Source organism: Melopsittacus undulatus, chromosome 4 (genome assembly GCF_012275295.1).
Source record: "Melopsittacus undulatus isolate bMelUnd1 chromosome 4, bMelUnd1.mat.Z, whole genome shotgun sequence".
Taxonomy (NCBI): domain Eukaryota; kingdom Metazoa; phylum Chordata; class Aves; order Psittaciformes; family Psittaculidae; genus Melopsittacus; species Melopsittacus undulatus.
Window position 1 is genome coordinate 54,799,664 of NC_047530.1, and position 16,073 is coordinate 54,815,736.

At 39.2% G+C, this 16,073-nt stretch overlaps 1 protein-coding gene across 1 annotated transcript in view; it reads right to left on the reverse strand.

Annotated features, from left to right (window-relative positions):
- Nucleotides 1-16,073, reverse strand: part of TUB (TUB bipartite transcription factor) — a 78,682-nt gene that overhangs the window by 17,616 nt on the left and 44,993 nt on the right. Inside the window, 6 exon segments of the mRNA XM_031052738.2 lie at nt 819-933; nt 2,097-2,209; nt 2,740-2,931; nt 3,788-3,909; nt 4,826-4,897; nt 7,976-8,143. Coding sequence (XP_030908598.2) covers nt 819-933; nt 2,097-2,209; nt 2,740-2,931; nt 3,788-3,909; nt 4,826-4,897; nt 7,976-8,143 — 782 coding nt within the window.

The following is a 16,073-nucleotide window of genomic DNA, read 5'->3' on the forward strand; positions in this document are numbered from 1 at the left end:
GCTGGATCATGATCTGATGGATTTAAAGGCATCCTTGATTAGAGCTGGGCAGGAGCTTTTCATGAAAGTGGTTCTTGGGTATTTTTGTCCGAAGGTGTTGATTTGTGAACTTCCTGTAGCAGTGTACATACCCATTTTGATTGGAAGACTTTCTTGGGCCCAGATATTTCTGGACAGAAAGAATACTCTCACTATTTTGTCATCCAGCCATCATGAAAACAACAGCAACTGTATTTCAAGTCTCGGTTGTCTGTGTTGCTCCTGACAAATGCTATTTACTGTCCTATAAGAGACTGTTTTCTCTTATTGAATTGAATTTCTGATTTTGTTTAGGGTTGGTTTGGGGTTTTTCTTCTGGTAAAAAGGAGCTATAGAGGTTTTTATCTCTGTCTCCAAGCCAATGTGGCAGATCTAGCTGTTCAGCTACTTGGGTTTTGGATCAGAGTCCTCCTCCAATATGTTATTGCAAGTGATCAGACTTCAGTGCAGTAATTCCATGTGCACAACTCTTTCCAGTTCAGGAGTCTCTCTCAGATGATGCCTGCAGGCTGTCAAGCACCCTACCTCTTCCAGAGGGTTATGTAAAAGCTTCTCACCTTCTGACCAAAAGTGAGAACCGGGCAACCTGGTTCTGTGCACAACTTTATTCACCTCTACTTTCCACTGAATTTCCTGGTTCCTCTAGTGAAGAGCAGCTGTTTGATTACATCTAAGTATGAATGGTGATTTACATAATCATAAGTGAGAAGTAAATTCAGTGTGCTATTTCAGAAACTGATCTGCTCTTCTCGCATATTTTGCCTGTGAGCAGTACTTACATAACAAATAGCAGCTAGCTCCTGACGCAGGATACTCGCCTCCAGGCTTGATGTTGTTTTCATTGGATTTACTCCATTGTCATAAACTGTAAACTTAGTTCCCATAAGATTTGATCTATCAAAAAAATGGAAAATCCAATCACCGTTTGTCAGCAATGCTGCCTGAGACATCTATCCTTTCCTGCACTGTAGCCCCAAAGGAAAGACAGATAATACTGAGTACAAATAGCTGTTAATTCTACCCCAACTATGTATCAACTCCTGGCTTAAGGGCCGTAACAAAAATGTAAAGGCACATTAGGGCAGAGTATACTAAAGGTCCTTTATCATTACACCAGAGACTTCTCATGATGCCTGGCAAAGCAGTAAATTCAAGAAAGCGATAAGAAAACACTCTGGAGGAGTTATTTTGTTTGTTTGTTTGTGTTTAAAAGTATGCTTACTCTCTACAAAACTATCTGCTTTGTTACCTGACTACTAACTCTATTAGAATACAGAGAGTATTTTCATAAAGTTTTAAGATGAACCTTTCCTATTCAAATGGAAATCACACCAAGAAGCGCAAAATATAACTTAGAACATACTAAAACCACATTATCCTCATTCTGTACTGCAGTAAGTAGCAGATGAAGTTCCAAGATCCATGCAGGCAAGTGGCCATTAACAGCACAGCCCCTCTCCCCAGGCACAGACAATCTAAACATACACTGAGAGGCTCCACATAGGTGTCAACAACAGACTGATGTATGATGGGGTGACAAGACAGAAAAGAAACATGATTCTGAAAGTATTTCACTACTTCATAGAATCATGGAATGGTTATGGTTGTAAGGGACCTTTAAGGATCATCTTATTCCAAACCCCCTGCCACAGGCAAGGACACCTCCCACTAGACCAATAAATAACTCTAATTAGGATGTTAAGAAACAGGCAAAACTGAAGAGGTTTTCAGATTGTGTAACAGAGAAAACTTCCATTCCAAGGTATTGATATCATTAGGGGCTAGACATAATCTACTCGTGCACTCCTGAAAATCTCATTAGGATAAGTTGTACTCATATCCCCTTGAGAATCTGGCCTTTGAGCATTTAAGAGCTTCAATCCTGTTGACTTTTAATAAAATGTGGTCTTGTAAGTACTTGAAATGTTTTGAATACTGACGAACTTCAAGACTGTTATCACATGATATAGTCAAGCCTCTAAGAAGGTCATAGTGGCTTCCTAATTTCAAATCAACTGCATCATATAAAGACAATTCATAGATGTATTAGTGTTTACCTCAGTTTTCCAATAAAACTCTCTCCACCCCGAGACAGGTCAGTTGGGTCTATAGAGATGAGGTAATTAGAGGTTTTACTCTTCTTTCGTTTCCTTCCAGCTAACAGAAACACCTGAGCAGTGCAAAAACACATGTTCTAGAATGCCAAAGGAGTTAGCAAGCACCACTTCCTGCTTTGACAAAAGGAAACCATAGGCAATATTTTTGTCTTCCAGCATCATTAGAGAAGCAACAGAAAATCTGGAAAGTGACTTCCCAACCATTCAGTTCATTATTTACAGTTTAAATAATTAAATTGTATCTGTTTTGTTAAATGTTTCATTCTAAGTTGCTCTGGCTCTTTCAGTTGAATTGAAAAGAGATGTTTTTCAGGCCACAGAATGCAAAGAGCCCTAACTGCCAACTGTCTCATAAAGGTGCCATGTAGGGATTATTTAAGGCCAAAGATTTGTCATACGAAGAAAGGCAGTAGAACAAAGCAATAGTATTGTTTTGCTTTTGGAAGACTGTAGGGCAGATCTTAATTCAAGAAAAAATATATTTAAAATACAAAATTATATTTTTTTAGTAAAACTTCTTCAGACTTTTACTATTTTTTTATATTGAAGTGCAACTGGTATGCCATTCAAGTTATTTTATGACCTTTTTACCATGCTCCCTTTCCAAGTGGAGGTAATAAGTAGGGTACATCCCTCGGTCCATTCCCTTCTTGTCTCTTGTGATTCTGCATTTGACAGTGACACCCTGTGGAGCAGGTCTTATGGCAAATTCCTCCAGGTCATCAACATCTATGAGAGGCTCATTCGTGGAAGGACTGGGGGCTGAGGCCGCTTCCTAGAACAGTAAGCAAAACTCAGGTTTTCTCAGCTTTCATTTACAAGGTTATAGGTCCAAAGAATGACATTTGATAGAAGCTACACATTAAAACAATAAGAACAATGGACATCCTGTCTTCCTCATTCTGACCCCTCAGAAGCCTTGAAGGCAGCTTACCAAGCTTAGGATCAGTCTCCTCCAATCAGGCAAGCTCCTGACCACCAAAGGCCCAGGGAGCAGTTCCCTGCACCACTGGTGCTCAGCATACAGATACATCTGGCAAACCAGCATAGGGTGGCTGCACTGGCAGAGTGCTGTAATGGTAACAAAGCAAAACCTGGCTCCCACCTCCCCATCTCACCACACTGCTTTCTTCAGAAGGGCCATACCCAAGGACAGTGATGGCCATTGCTGAAAGGAAGAAATACGGAGAGACAGGTTAACTAGACAGAGATATAACAGAGGTGTGAGGTCAGTGCAGTACGTAAAAGAGTGGGGCACCATCAACTGGTTTAGCAAGAGCTTGTGATTTAGAGTATTTGAACAAGCCAAAGTCTTATTTTGTTCGAATAACAGCAGCAAGAACAGGGTGAGAAAATGTTCAGAAATAAGCAATAGAAACAAAAGGTCCTTCTGAGCACCTGCAAGAGGTAGAAAGGTAAATATTTACTGTTTACCTTTCTCTTAATTCAAGTTCAGACAATATTTGCTATTCTTTTCTCCAAGTCATTATTTTCATTGCTTGTTCCTGTGAACCCTGAGAGCTATAACAGTAAATCACCTTGGAGATACTCTAGTGCCTATTGTGACTGCACTCTGAAATCATGCAGTACGTAGTAGCCTGCATGATCTTTCTTTGGCACTCACTCCTTACCTTATTGGATTTCTTGCTCGTGGCAGATCCAGGCCGGGTATTACTGTTTAACTGTGAAGAACTGGAGCTGTCTTCATCTTCCTCATCTTCTTCCTCATCAAAATTCATGCTGCTTGAGATGCCTGAGGAGAAAGCACCACGCTTACATGAAATATTAATACATTAAATCTGTCTATACTTGCTGTAAAGCATCATTTATTACACTGTTTCACCCTTAGGCTCACAGGTGAAAGAGGGTGTGTGAGAGGGGATTTACTGTGTGAGGCCATTTACAAACACATGGATGAGACAGTACGTGCCCTGAGAAGCCAAAACATTTCAGCAAATGAGAAAGGAAATACAGTTTCCATTCCACAGGGAGGACTGAGTTACCCAGAGATACAGGAGCAATATCCAGCTAGGAATTAAATCCAGATCTCCTTCATTCGCTCAAGTACTTCAAGCACAACACAAAATCTTAAACCTGAAATTGGAGTTGAGTAGACAACCTGTCACAGCCACTTGGAAACCTTAGCAATTAAAATACGAACCCTTCTACAGCATACTTTCAACTATTCCTATGTGATCTGATGAAAAGCAGATCTTAGACTGAGAAGAAACATTCACATCAAGGAAATGTTCTCATGCATATTTATTTCACATAAGAACCAGTATCAGCACGGGCCAAAGGAACTGCCTTACAGCACTTGAAAATTTGACTTTACAAGAATTCAAAGCCTCAGACATTTCAAAGGGAAATAGAACTTTGAACATCAAATAGGACTTAGCAGCAGAAAGCGTCAATGGTGGGACATTTGCCAAGCCAAGTTTTCCAAGGAGTATCATGCAGAAGAAGCTACCCTCCATTCAGGTTAAAACTCTACATTCCAAGTTACAGGCTACCTACACAATATTTTTTGCTAAAGCAAACAAACAAAAGGAAACACTTGGTCCAGAACTGCCACTATTGGTAAGCCCAGTGCAGAAGGAGAAATGAAATGCAAAGATTTCCAGAGCCAAGCAGCATGGGCGTAATTAACTTTTTCCTTCTATACTTACCAGGAACATGATCCAGGGCGACAAGACTGGATTGGGAGGTGGAAGAGGACCAGGATGTATTTGCATGGGGATCTGGGAAAGGAAAAAATCCATGGGCTTGATTCTGCAAACCCTTAATTGAGTGAACAAGCCTAACTTGCCAACAGGACTCCACACAGGGCTAAAGGCTGACTGGATGGGGCCATAATGCTGCTGCCTGAATTCTCAGTTATGGAGATTTACTCTATCTGCACAATCATAATTCACCTTCTCTCTGTTTATACCTTCTATGACCTTCTTTTTAGTACTCTGAATGAAGTAAAAAAGCCCTGGATCACACTGTGAAGCTTCAGAAAGCATCATCCACGCTAAACTGTTGTGTCACAAATCCTTCTGTGCATGATGCGCTCTGCACGGTAGGTTTTCAGCTTACTCCTGAATCCTAACACACCAAAAAAAAAAGACCTGATTGACACAAGTGGTATACACAGATCCCACACAAATATTCCTTCAGTAACATTGAAAAAAGTGTTTAGACTCATATTCAGATGGCATAAACTCTACCTATACCCCTGTGCCTACTGAATCCTCATCATCTTTCTCAGGCTTTATAAACTTCCAGGGATACACAGAGACTTTCGTGTCAGTCTTTTGGAACACAAACGTGGTCTTCAACAAGCAGAGGCTGAACCAAATAAATGTAGAGAAATATGAACATCAGAGATAATATCAGTAATGGCTTTCTTCAGTTCAATTTTTGGAATAAAATAAGAAAAAAGAGACATGAAAAAGGTTTTAAAATAGTTTTTATGTTATTACTGCTTCCAATAACTCCAATGCACATCCCTTTAAGCCAGCTTTTGACACCAGGTGCACACTGGATGATGAAACAACACCAGAATGGTCAGAGCAAGTGGATAAAAGTAAACCAGAAGCATATGCAATGCTTGTATTTCATTCAGCTGCACCATGAACGCTCTCATTATTAGCTTCTTCATTTCCTCCAGTCTGGACATACACCCCACAGCAAGAAGTTTCAATAGGATCTGCTTATGCAAGGGAGGCCTGAGTTCTCAGGTCGACAGATATTTTCAAGCCTGTAGAACTCACTCATTAATAATCACAGATATTAATCACAAGCATTATTTCTTAGTTTATTTCTACATCCATGCTCACTATTTCATCACCAATATTTTGGTGTTGAAAATTCTGTGCCAGCCTTAGAGAAGTCTGCATTCATGATCTGTGGGGAAGAATGCTTCAGAGAGCTCCTTTTTGAACTCAGAAATCAAATCTATTCGTTCCCTAAATCTCAAAACAGTTGTAAATTCAGGTGGTAAAGAAGAACTAAGACCGAATTGCTCATTCCAACTCTTTACAGAGACATACTGGAATCTAATAAATGTGAAGACTAAGTGTGAGTTATTCACTGTTTAAACTTATGGAAGTCTGTCTCTGTCCTAGTGACTCATCTGCCATATTAAGACTTTGGAAATCAAAAGGACAAACATTCTTCCTGCAAGAAGGAAATTATTCTAGTATGGCAATTTCCAACAGATGGAGAAATCAAATAAAACATTTGGCATTTTCTTTATTTTCACACTTGGGTAGCCTATGGGTTCTTGTCTTGTGACAGAACTTAACTCACTGGGGAAGCAGAGACATGCTGAGAGAGGCTTCTCTCCACAAAGTTAGTGTCATAGAGCAGCATGGGTCCAAATCAGGGCTATGCAAATCTGGTGGGACTCAGTCTTCCCCATTGTGCCAGATAGCATTTACTTCTGTGTTCTTTCCCTTTTGTTCCTACTCCATGCAAGAGAAGGACTGGTGGGAGACGGTAATTCTAAGTGCTTTTCACACCAGGGGGGACATGCCAGTGAGGCCATGACACAAGCAGTGAAGTGGCAATGGGAACCCATATGAAAAGCCCTAGCTCTACATAAAGTTTCCCATGAATACTGGGATACTCAAAACTTTCTAACAAGCCTCCTCTGCTGGTACCAAGTAGCAAACCACACAGAGTAAAAATATTGTATGGAGGTGCTGCTAGTTGCAGCCTTGTCTTAATACCTTTCGTTTGTGTCTCACAGAGCATAGATCTGTTTTTAATTAAAATGAGTAAACCTCAGCATTCCCAGCATTAAAAAGTGCCCCTCCCCCGACTTGAAGCATATTGATGGTGTACTCTTAGCAGTGTTTGATGAGGAGTATACTCAGACCTGGTAAAAAAAACCATCATACCATATATTTAAGAATATAGAGCAACAAAGCAAAACTAAACCAAAGCAAAATAAAAACACCCATCCACTGCTTCTATTAAAAAATCAACAAAAAATTGGGGAGAATAAAAATATATCCTGGAAAAAAGAACATCAAAAACTGAAATGTCCCCTAGAGTAAAAATCTGAGTGCTCTGACCTAATTCGAGAAGTCTGTTCGTAGTTTTTAAATCAATCAGCTTTAGTAGTGTGCCTGATGATTAAACATTCTGAGCCACGGTTTAAGACAACACAATCACCACACAGATCAGAACTTGTTAGTCATGCCCAACATCCCTCGGACCCAAATGCCCAGGAAATAGCACACTTGGAGAAAAGCTGCCCATTTCAGTTGAAGTTGCTCACATCTGCAGAGCAACATCCCAGAGAAAAATGAATCTTAGTGAGAACTGCTCTGCAGACAAGAAGCGACCATTTAGGTATGAATAGTCTATTCTAGATGAGTCAAGTTTGTACTTACATTTTGCTCTTTATGCACAAAGAGTTTATTCTTAAAGCCTCAGAGCACTCTTGGCTTGAGCCATCTTTGCTTCAAAAGCTGCACACTGAAGAACAACTCCAAAGCAAAAGCCTTCAGAAAAAGCTTTGTGAGGATTTTAGGATTTTTTTTCCTTCCTACAGTTAATGTCTAATGAGAGCTAATAACAGCACAGGAAGGAAGGGACAGATGCATGAATGTGGACATACACAGTCTATCTCCCAAATCATGTGTGCCTCTAGAAAAACCAAAATCACAAAACAAAACAAAAATTCCACAACATTTGGGGACTGTACATGGGAAATGCTGCAGAATACAGTGCTGTAACCTTCACCTCTCACCAAGAATGAGAAGAGGAAGAGGAGTCAACGTACATCAAGCAATGAGACCATGAAGGCATCTTTGACTACTTACCTTTTTTCTGCATTGCTGTTCTAAGATCTTGTTTGCTTTGCTGTTGTTGGCCACTAGCTGTTTTCTCTCCATCATCTTCATCATGGCTAGACTGTCCAACAGTAAGAATCTGTACCTGACCTCCTATCTTCTGAACATCATCTTGAAAAGCAGCTGGGCCATCGATCCCTGTCAGACAACATCAAAAGCCTCAGTTGTCTTTGTGTCAAGAAGTTACCGAAAAGAGAATTGCTCACTCACAAAAAGCATCTTTTCTAAGAGTCAGAGATCAAAGATTCACATTCAGTAACACTTCTAGACTTAAACAAGACTAAACTAGCCTCCAAGGCAAATATCTTACTTCCCACACTGCACTTCAGAATCTCCATGAGATGAACCGGATTTCGCTGTTGCCTGCCTCACCCCTAAAGCACACCCACCCATGCACCAGAAACACTGAAAACTAAGCAGAAAATAAATGCACTTAAGAGGATCAACATAGAAAACATATGCAGATTTCATAAGGACACACAACTGGTCCAGAAACAGGTAAGACTGAGTCCCAGATTATTCCATGTCCCTTAACAAAGAACACTGCTGGTATGAAACAATGCTTCAAAGTTTCAGAAACCTGAACAACTCACAAGTACATCTAGCAGTGTACACAACAGGAAGAGCAGCACATTAACAAGACTAAATATGCCTGCTGAATTAGTAAATTGCTATACAGTTAAAACATCAGAGTTAAACTATAAAGAAGACAATACATATTCATTGGCAGCTCCATCCTCTGAGATGGACATGGTCCTGGGGAACCCACTCTGAGGTTCCCAGAGTCCCCAGGGCACCTCACAGTTTCATGCTGTGGTTCTGTGGCTTCTGATGACAGCCAGAAAGAAACTACTTCATTACACCTGTAAATCACCTCTACGGGGTGGGGTGTGCTCTTATCACAGGTTTGGTTTTTCTCTTCAGGATAGCAAGTCAAAACATGAGATTGCAAACATACTTCAGCTCTTGGTTAAGACTTAGTGCTAGCAATATACTATTATGTTAGCCATAAAAAATGCACATTTGCTACTATTCTCATGTATGATATAGTAAATAACATCAGACTGTATACTGTTGCTGTTCTGAAATACTTTGTTAAAAAGCAAGCAACACAGTGGAGAATTAGCAAGCATTATAGAGAACTAATTGAGTAAAAGAATCTGGTGCTTCCCACAGAAAACAGAGCTAAATAAATCCTGTAAGAAGGAGCTGTAGGGATTGGGATTTTTTCAGTGTGATCTGTAGCAAGTCTCCAAGAACACCATTTCAAACCGCTCTGCCAGCAGCTGTCAACTTGCATTAAAAGACAACTGGATTATACATTTAGCATGCTTCACTGTACTTTCCATACTTGCTCTCACTGCCGCTGCAGTACAAAGTACAAGTGGAAAACAGAGTGGTCCACACCCTCAGGAACAGCACTGGCTGTGCAGCTACCTAACAACAGGCAGCCCAACACTGCAGAAACATTAAATTCACAGAGTTCCAGACCACAAGGAATTCCTGACTCATCTGCATCACACGGACCCTTATCCAGTGGTTTCTGCACCAACCCTGTGAATTCTGATTTACTTACTGTAAAACTAATAACAACTTGCTACAAATAAACAAGCTGTCTCTCCAACCTTGAAGGACTAAATGAAGTCCATAAGAATATTTTTCTCATCTTGGTAGGATGATGATTTCAGACAGAAGCTCTGTGTGATGCAGAATAAAAAGTACAATTTTCTGTGTTGCAGGTATAATACAGCAGTGAAGAGAACAGCATTTCTCTTAAAATCTCAGGATAAGCGCTACAGCAAAGGTGCTCTAGAACAGAGAGATGCTGAGATCCACTGTGGCATTTTTAACAGCTTTAACCATATTAACCATTATCATTAATGTGGCTGCCTAAAGTTAAGTTCTTACCTCAATACTCTGAATTTCAAAAGTATTAAGCATCCATGAGTTTAACAAAATGCTCATACCTCATGCATATCTACCCAGATTATTATTAAGCTTCAGACAACACAAACCTAATTTTGAGAACCCATTTCAAAAAGGAACAAACCATCTTATTCCTCAAAACAGACACTGACCTGCAGCAAATGAAATGCCTTCAACAGCATTAAGACACTGCACTGAGGCTGCTTTTTTCTGATGCCTGCAGAACATCTGCGCTCACATCCTGCGCTGTCAGGAACATCACGTATTACTAGGCATTAGGACAAAGGCTACACTGCCAGGTCACACTTTTAGAGGAGAATAATCAATTTCAGTGTTCTGAAGAGCGTATCACTGATACTGTGTGTTATGAAGCATTAAGAACAGTTCCACTGGCAACCCCATTTAAGGGAATGGAAGACACAGTCAGACAGGAGACAAAAAAAAGAACCTCCACTGCATTAGAATACTGTAGATGGTTCGTGGTAAATGCAGCATTAACTATTTAATATTTGTGTGCATGAACACATGTTGGTTGCTATATGCAGATGTGTAAAATGGCATTAAATGTAAACATACGTACATGCTTCTTGTTTCTGTATCATGAGATCTAAGTGTATCTTTGTAAGTCATAGTTCAAAAGGCAGCTTTACCATCACCTATTGTCTGAAAACACTTCCAAGCTTGTGTAATTGTGATACCTCTCCCTATGTTCTCTCTTTACCTTCTGGTTCCTTTCTACCCACTTACTGGAAGGACAGATCACTGTGCAGTAAAACAAACCATTCATGTCTCTAGTTATAGGTTTCCCAGTTTAAGGGCAGGATCAGAAGAGGCAAAGAAGCTGAGCACGCTGTGCCAAAAAAGGAAGTCTTTATTGATACAGTCAGCATTTTCTAGTTTTTCTGCAAAATCAGATAGAAAAAGCCCTGATAGAGATGTTCCTGAATACCTGCTTAGAAGAAAAGGGAATTTTTGATAGGCAATTACAAAGGAGGGCAGGGAGGAAATAGGAAGACTTGAAACAACCCCCAGAATACCAATCCCTTCAGTAGCAACCTAGCATCAGGAAAGGAACATAAGCTTTAACATGGTGATGTCTTGGTTGAAACACAGAAATGAAAACAAAGAGATAATGAAAAAAAAATGCAACAGAAAATTGGCATTTCCACCCTATAAACTATTTATCAAAGCCTATATTCTGTCAGCACTTAAAATCATCTAGACAGTATTCTTAAATAGACAGTATCATGCTCTTAAAAACTACTAATGTAAACTACGTTGTAGAATGCTTTTATAACCTGAATTAATCTAAATTGTAAGAACTTCAAAATACATTAGGTGGACATGCACTTAATTTTGATCTCAGGTATGGGATTTTTAGATAGGATTTTTTTTCTTTTGCTTGAAATACACAAAATGTGAGCTATCTACACACAAAAAGCACAAGACCTAGGCCTGGAATGAGGGGAGAGAGAAAAAGTTAAGGAGAAAAAAAGAAGAGGACCGCTACTGAAAGCCTTAGGAAAGGAATAAAGTGGTAAAATTTTGCTTAGTGTTTTCGATGTATGAGAAACAAATCTAAGCCTGTATGCATCTTATGATATCTCACTATCATAAGTTCAGCTTCTAAAGGATGTATCAACCCAAAATCCATTCAGTCTCACTGGATTTAGTAACAACAATACATTTCAAGGATATGAAGTCAAGAGCTTGTTTTACTGTTCTAATCCTGCAATTTAAAGAAATCTCCTTATGGGAGCATAAATTTCTCTGTCCTAGATCTCCATCAGTTGGAAGCTGGAAGCTGAATAGCTTCCAACAATTTTAACATGTCCTATAGATAGATGCTAAAATAAACATAGGTGAGCCATCTCAGGTCTACTAGATGTAGTTATCAAATTTCTTTCTGACAAACTAAGTGCAGACTACATGGGATGGAGTCTGTATATCCTAAAGTATATCCCTCCTCCTTGACCTTACAGATCTAGAGGTCAGTCCAGGATGGGGCTTTTTTCCCCACAATAGCACTAGTAGACCATTACAAGTGCAGTTCTGGGTATCCACTTGAGTCTCATGCATCTTTATTTCAGCTTCACAACCTTCAAAATTACTTTGCAGAAAAGAAATACACTTCCTAACCCTATTTACAAGTGGGAAACTAAGGGCCTAGTCATGCTGAACTCAAACCTTGGATCAGGCTCTTGAATAGTCCTATCTAAACCTAGAATCTGTAACAGAATTAAGTCTAAAAGGAACTTTCCCTCAAAACTGTAGAGAAATTAAGCCTTTCTAGACACTGCACCAGAGAAATTCTCAAAGTCATGGGAGTCTAACGGAACTATAATGCTCCAGCAAAGTAAGAATATTAAAGAGGATAGGCAGAACTGCAATTTTTATTATTTCACTACCCAATAAATAATTAAGAAAGAGTACAGAAAGTTTTTAAGGGGTGGAGGAACAATGTCAAATGGAAGGAAAAGATTACATGCTACCAAGCTATGTACGACCAGGGAAACTAAAGGGAGGCAGCTGATGCATGTGGCCACCACTGATAGATGTGCACATGATCAAACATGAGGAAAGATTTTGCTATCTGACAGTAGTACACAAGGCACACTGGTAGTCTTGAAAACATTAGTTACAGATTAAATATGTGACAAACTACCCAGCGGCAAACTGCAGGCATAAGCATGGTGAGTCAGCTCTCCAGAGCATTATTTAAGTATTTGGCTATATACAACATGAATCCCCAGTAATTGGATCTTGCAGGAAAAGAATCTAATTGTATTTATACACAGCATGTTCCTCTCTGCATGTATTTATACATGGAAACGTTTTGCTGTGAAAAGATTTTCAGCAAATGTTATTTCCTCTTGATTCTTTCACATGAACTTGTAAGTACAGGAAAGAATGATTAGCTGATTATTTACAGAGTCTTTAATGCTCCTAGGACACTATGAAAAGACAGATTTCTAAATTACTTGACAATAACTGTTAGAATAAATGAAGAATTTCTTCATAGGACATTTGCAAACTAAGAAAGAAACTAAAAAGAAAGTATCATACATCAGAGAGAACTGATTTTGCTCAGTGATTGCACATTAAAAAAGATTACATATCAGGAAAGGAACATAGCAGAGAGAACAAGTATTTCTGTCCCTACTTTACACATGAGGAACTGCAAGATACAAACATTTCTGTTCTCTTTCTATAAAACACTTAGGACACATTCAACGTGTGAAGTCAGGCACATTGCTCACAAAGGTTTAAGGATATGCTTGAACCCTTTGCAGATCAGATGTGAAGAGTTGACTGAGGTCAGGTGGGAGGTCTCTGGAACCAAAGAAAATCTCAAGCCACATTTTCTGACCTCAGTTACATACAATAAGGGTTCTACAGTAAGTATGTCCCTCCCCTACAAACAAGCTGACAGCAAATGCAGGCACACCAGATATCAGGTTAGATGAGCCACTAGTCTGACACAGAAGCCATACCCATGTAAATAACGCTCAATGCTGAGACCAGCATTGAGCTGAGTCTGTTAGCATTTAATTCCAGAACAGTGGTATGAGAAAATAGCATTGCACAAATCAGTAAGTGGAAAAGGTTCTTTCTCAGAATGATTACTTAGGAAGCTCCAAGAAAATGATCAGAATGAAGTATCATGAAACTTCATGTTCTAGAAATTTAGAACTCCATCACTGCTGGGTGAGAGAAAGAATTTACTGAAAAACAAGAATGTTTAAAGGGTGGGAAAAGCTCTTTTTTTAGTCTATTTTAGGACTGAATAACCTTAAGTACACTGTAGCCGTCAATATTTTGCAAGCCGTTTCCCAGTATATGCCCTTTCTCATATGAGCTGCTCACTTACTGATATGGGTTCAAGCAACTGCAAAATCACAGAGGGATTTGTTTATAGGGACAGGGGGGCAAATAGAAAGCTTTTTAGGAAAGGATCTCTGGAGGAGATTGAGCCCAAACTTCCATCAAAAGAAGGACTATCGATAACACCAGGTCACTAAAAAGCAAGTGCTTGAGCACCAAGCTCTACATTCACTGTGATGAAATCTAAAAAACCCTGGCAGGAACTCGGATTTCATAAATCTCTACCCTCAGGAGGCTAAAAGGACTTTTTCACCACCAAGTCCATGTGTTGCTAAAGCACAGCCTGAAAGGGTTGTCAGATATAGAGATAACTGGACTTTTCTTGCTGGAAACTCTTTTATTGTTCCTCCTGCCCTTTCTCTTTAATGCGCAGGGAACTGAAGCCAAAATACATCTACTCTACATGAACTTCTCTCCCCCTGTCAGAAAGGAAGTGCTACAGTGAGAAATGATAAGTATCCAACAAATGGTCCTGCTTTCTTAGGCAGCCAGAGCTAATGTAGTTGCTTGTTACATATAAAAATGGAACAGGAGGCACAAATCAAAACAGACAGACAAGCGTGAAAGAAAGAACAGAAACACAGAAGCAGCAAAAGAAATCAAAACATGAAATAGCCATCCTGGCAGAAAAACTGCTGTATGTCAAAGCAGCTCGCTTGCTTTCTGGCTCTCATAAAGACAGCAGGGAATACCCAACATACTATATATACATTTAATGTACAGTGTAAAAACAAATTGCTGGGAAGGTATCATTTATTTGAACATTTTAAACTCATCAGGGTTTTAGATTTCAATGACAAAAATCATAATGGCATTGAGTGAACCAGTGCAGTTCAAAGCAGGGGTTTTGTAGAATGTATTTACATGCTGTAAGTGCAAGACTGCTAGGAAGGAAACCCCAAAACAACAGCTTTTCACAGAATGATTCCTGAATTTTCTTAACAGCTTTGCCTTTGATTTTTCTCCTGGTTTGCAGATTTTCTGGGTCTTTTTAAAGGTTCCATTTTATCTTCCTGATTTGGTTTTGCTCCATTCATTGCACATAGGTAGAAAAACCCCACTTTATCCAGGATATTTATTAATTTCTTCACAAACATATACTGGGGAGAAAAAACAACCAAACAAAAACCCCACACCACTATGCACCTGTAATACTTTCATGAATCTCAGTTTTTAAAGAATCATCAAGGTATTTGATACCTAAAGATGCTGTGGTTTTGCACATGTAATACTATGCAGTGTAAATACTTTTCAGAGGTTCCTGCCACAACTGTTTTCATCTGTTTGCATCATTTTAATGTTGAACTATCCAACAATCCTGTTCAGTAATGGCCTTAGTCACCCTTATAGCATCACAAACCAAACCAAACCGGGATTTAATCCACTATTTCCATTGGAAAGACAACCATATTCATATTAATTCATTATATTTTGCTTGGGTTTTTTTCCAATACTGAATACTATGTCAAACAATAAACTGGGAGACCAAACCTTTCAGAAATACCAGCTTAGTGAGCTAAGCTACTATAAAATGTCCTAAATTTACTGCATTTGCAGGTTCTGTCTCACCAAAGTGATGTTTCTTTTTGAAAACAGGCAGAGTGTATACTGGATACCTCCATTAATAATAAAATACCAGTAATAATCACAGATATAGGGGGAAAGAAAGCTAAGTACCATACTACCCAGCACAGAATTACAAAATGCACTGACCCCTAAGTTGAGAGGCACAATCAGCTCTACATGAGCAATTAGCCACATTGCTCTTCTTGCCTAATGTCAGCGTAACCTCATTAAACTCAATGTTTCCTTCACGTTTGTCTTTAGCACATTGTTCTGATCATAGTTTCATTGTTCTCCGAGCCACTTAAAAATGCATTACACATCTAAGACCAGAGTACAATCATTACACTACATCTTCAAGAGCTATTCATGTGTAAGTCAATAATTTCCTGTCTGAATTAGCTTATTATTCACAGGATCTGGTCTATAGGTTCTTTTTTCTTAAGTCACAAAGAGATTGGCTGTGCTTGGAAAGGTAATGTTCACTGTAGTTAAATTCTAGCAGAAACCTTTAGAATGTTATTTTAGCACATTAAGTGCATTTATCCTGCTTGTTTACAGGACAAAGGTTACAATCAGAGTAGTCGGAGTGGTGACAAAAGCAGAGCCTAAAACTTTCAAGATTTCATCTAATTACCAATTAACTTTCTCCAACAAACTCTCTTGTGCCACAAAATGGCATAAACCAATTTAC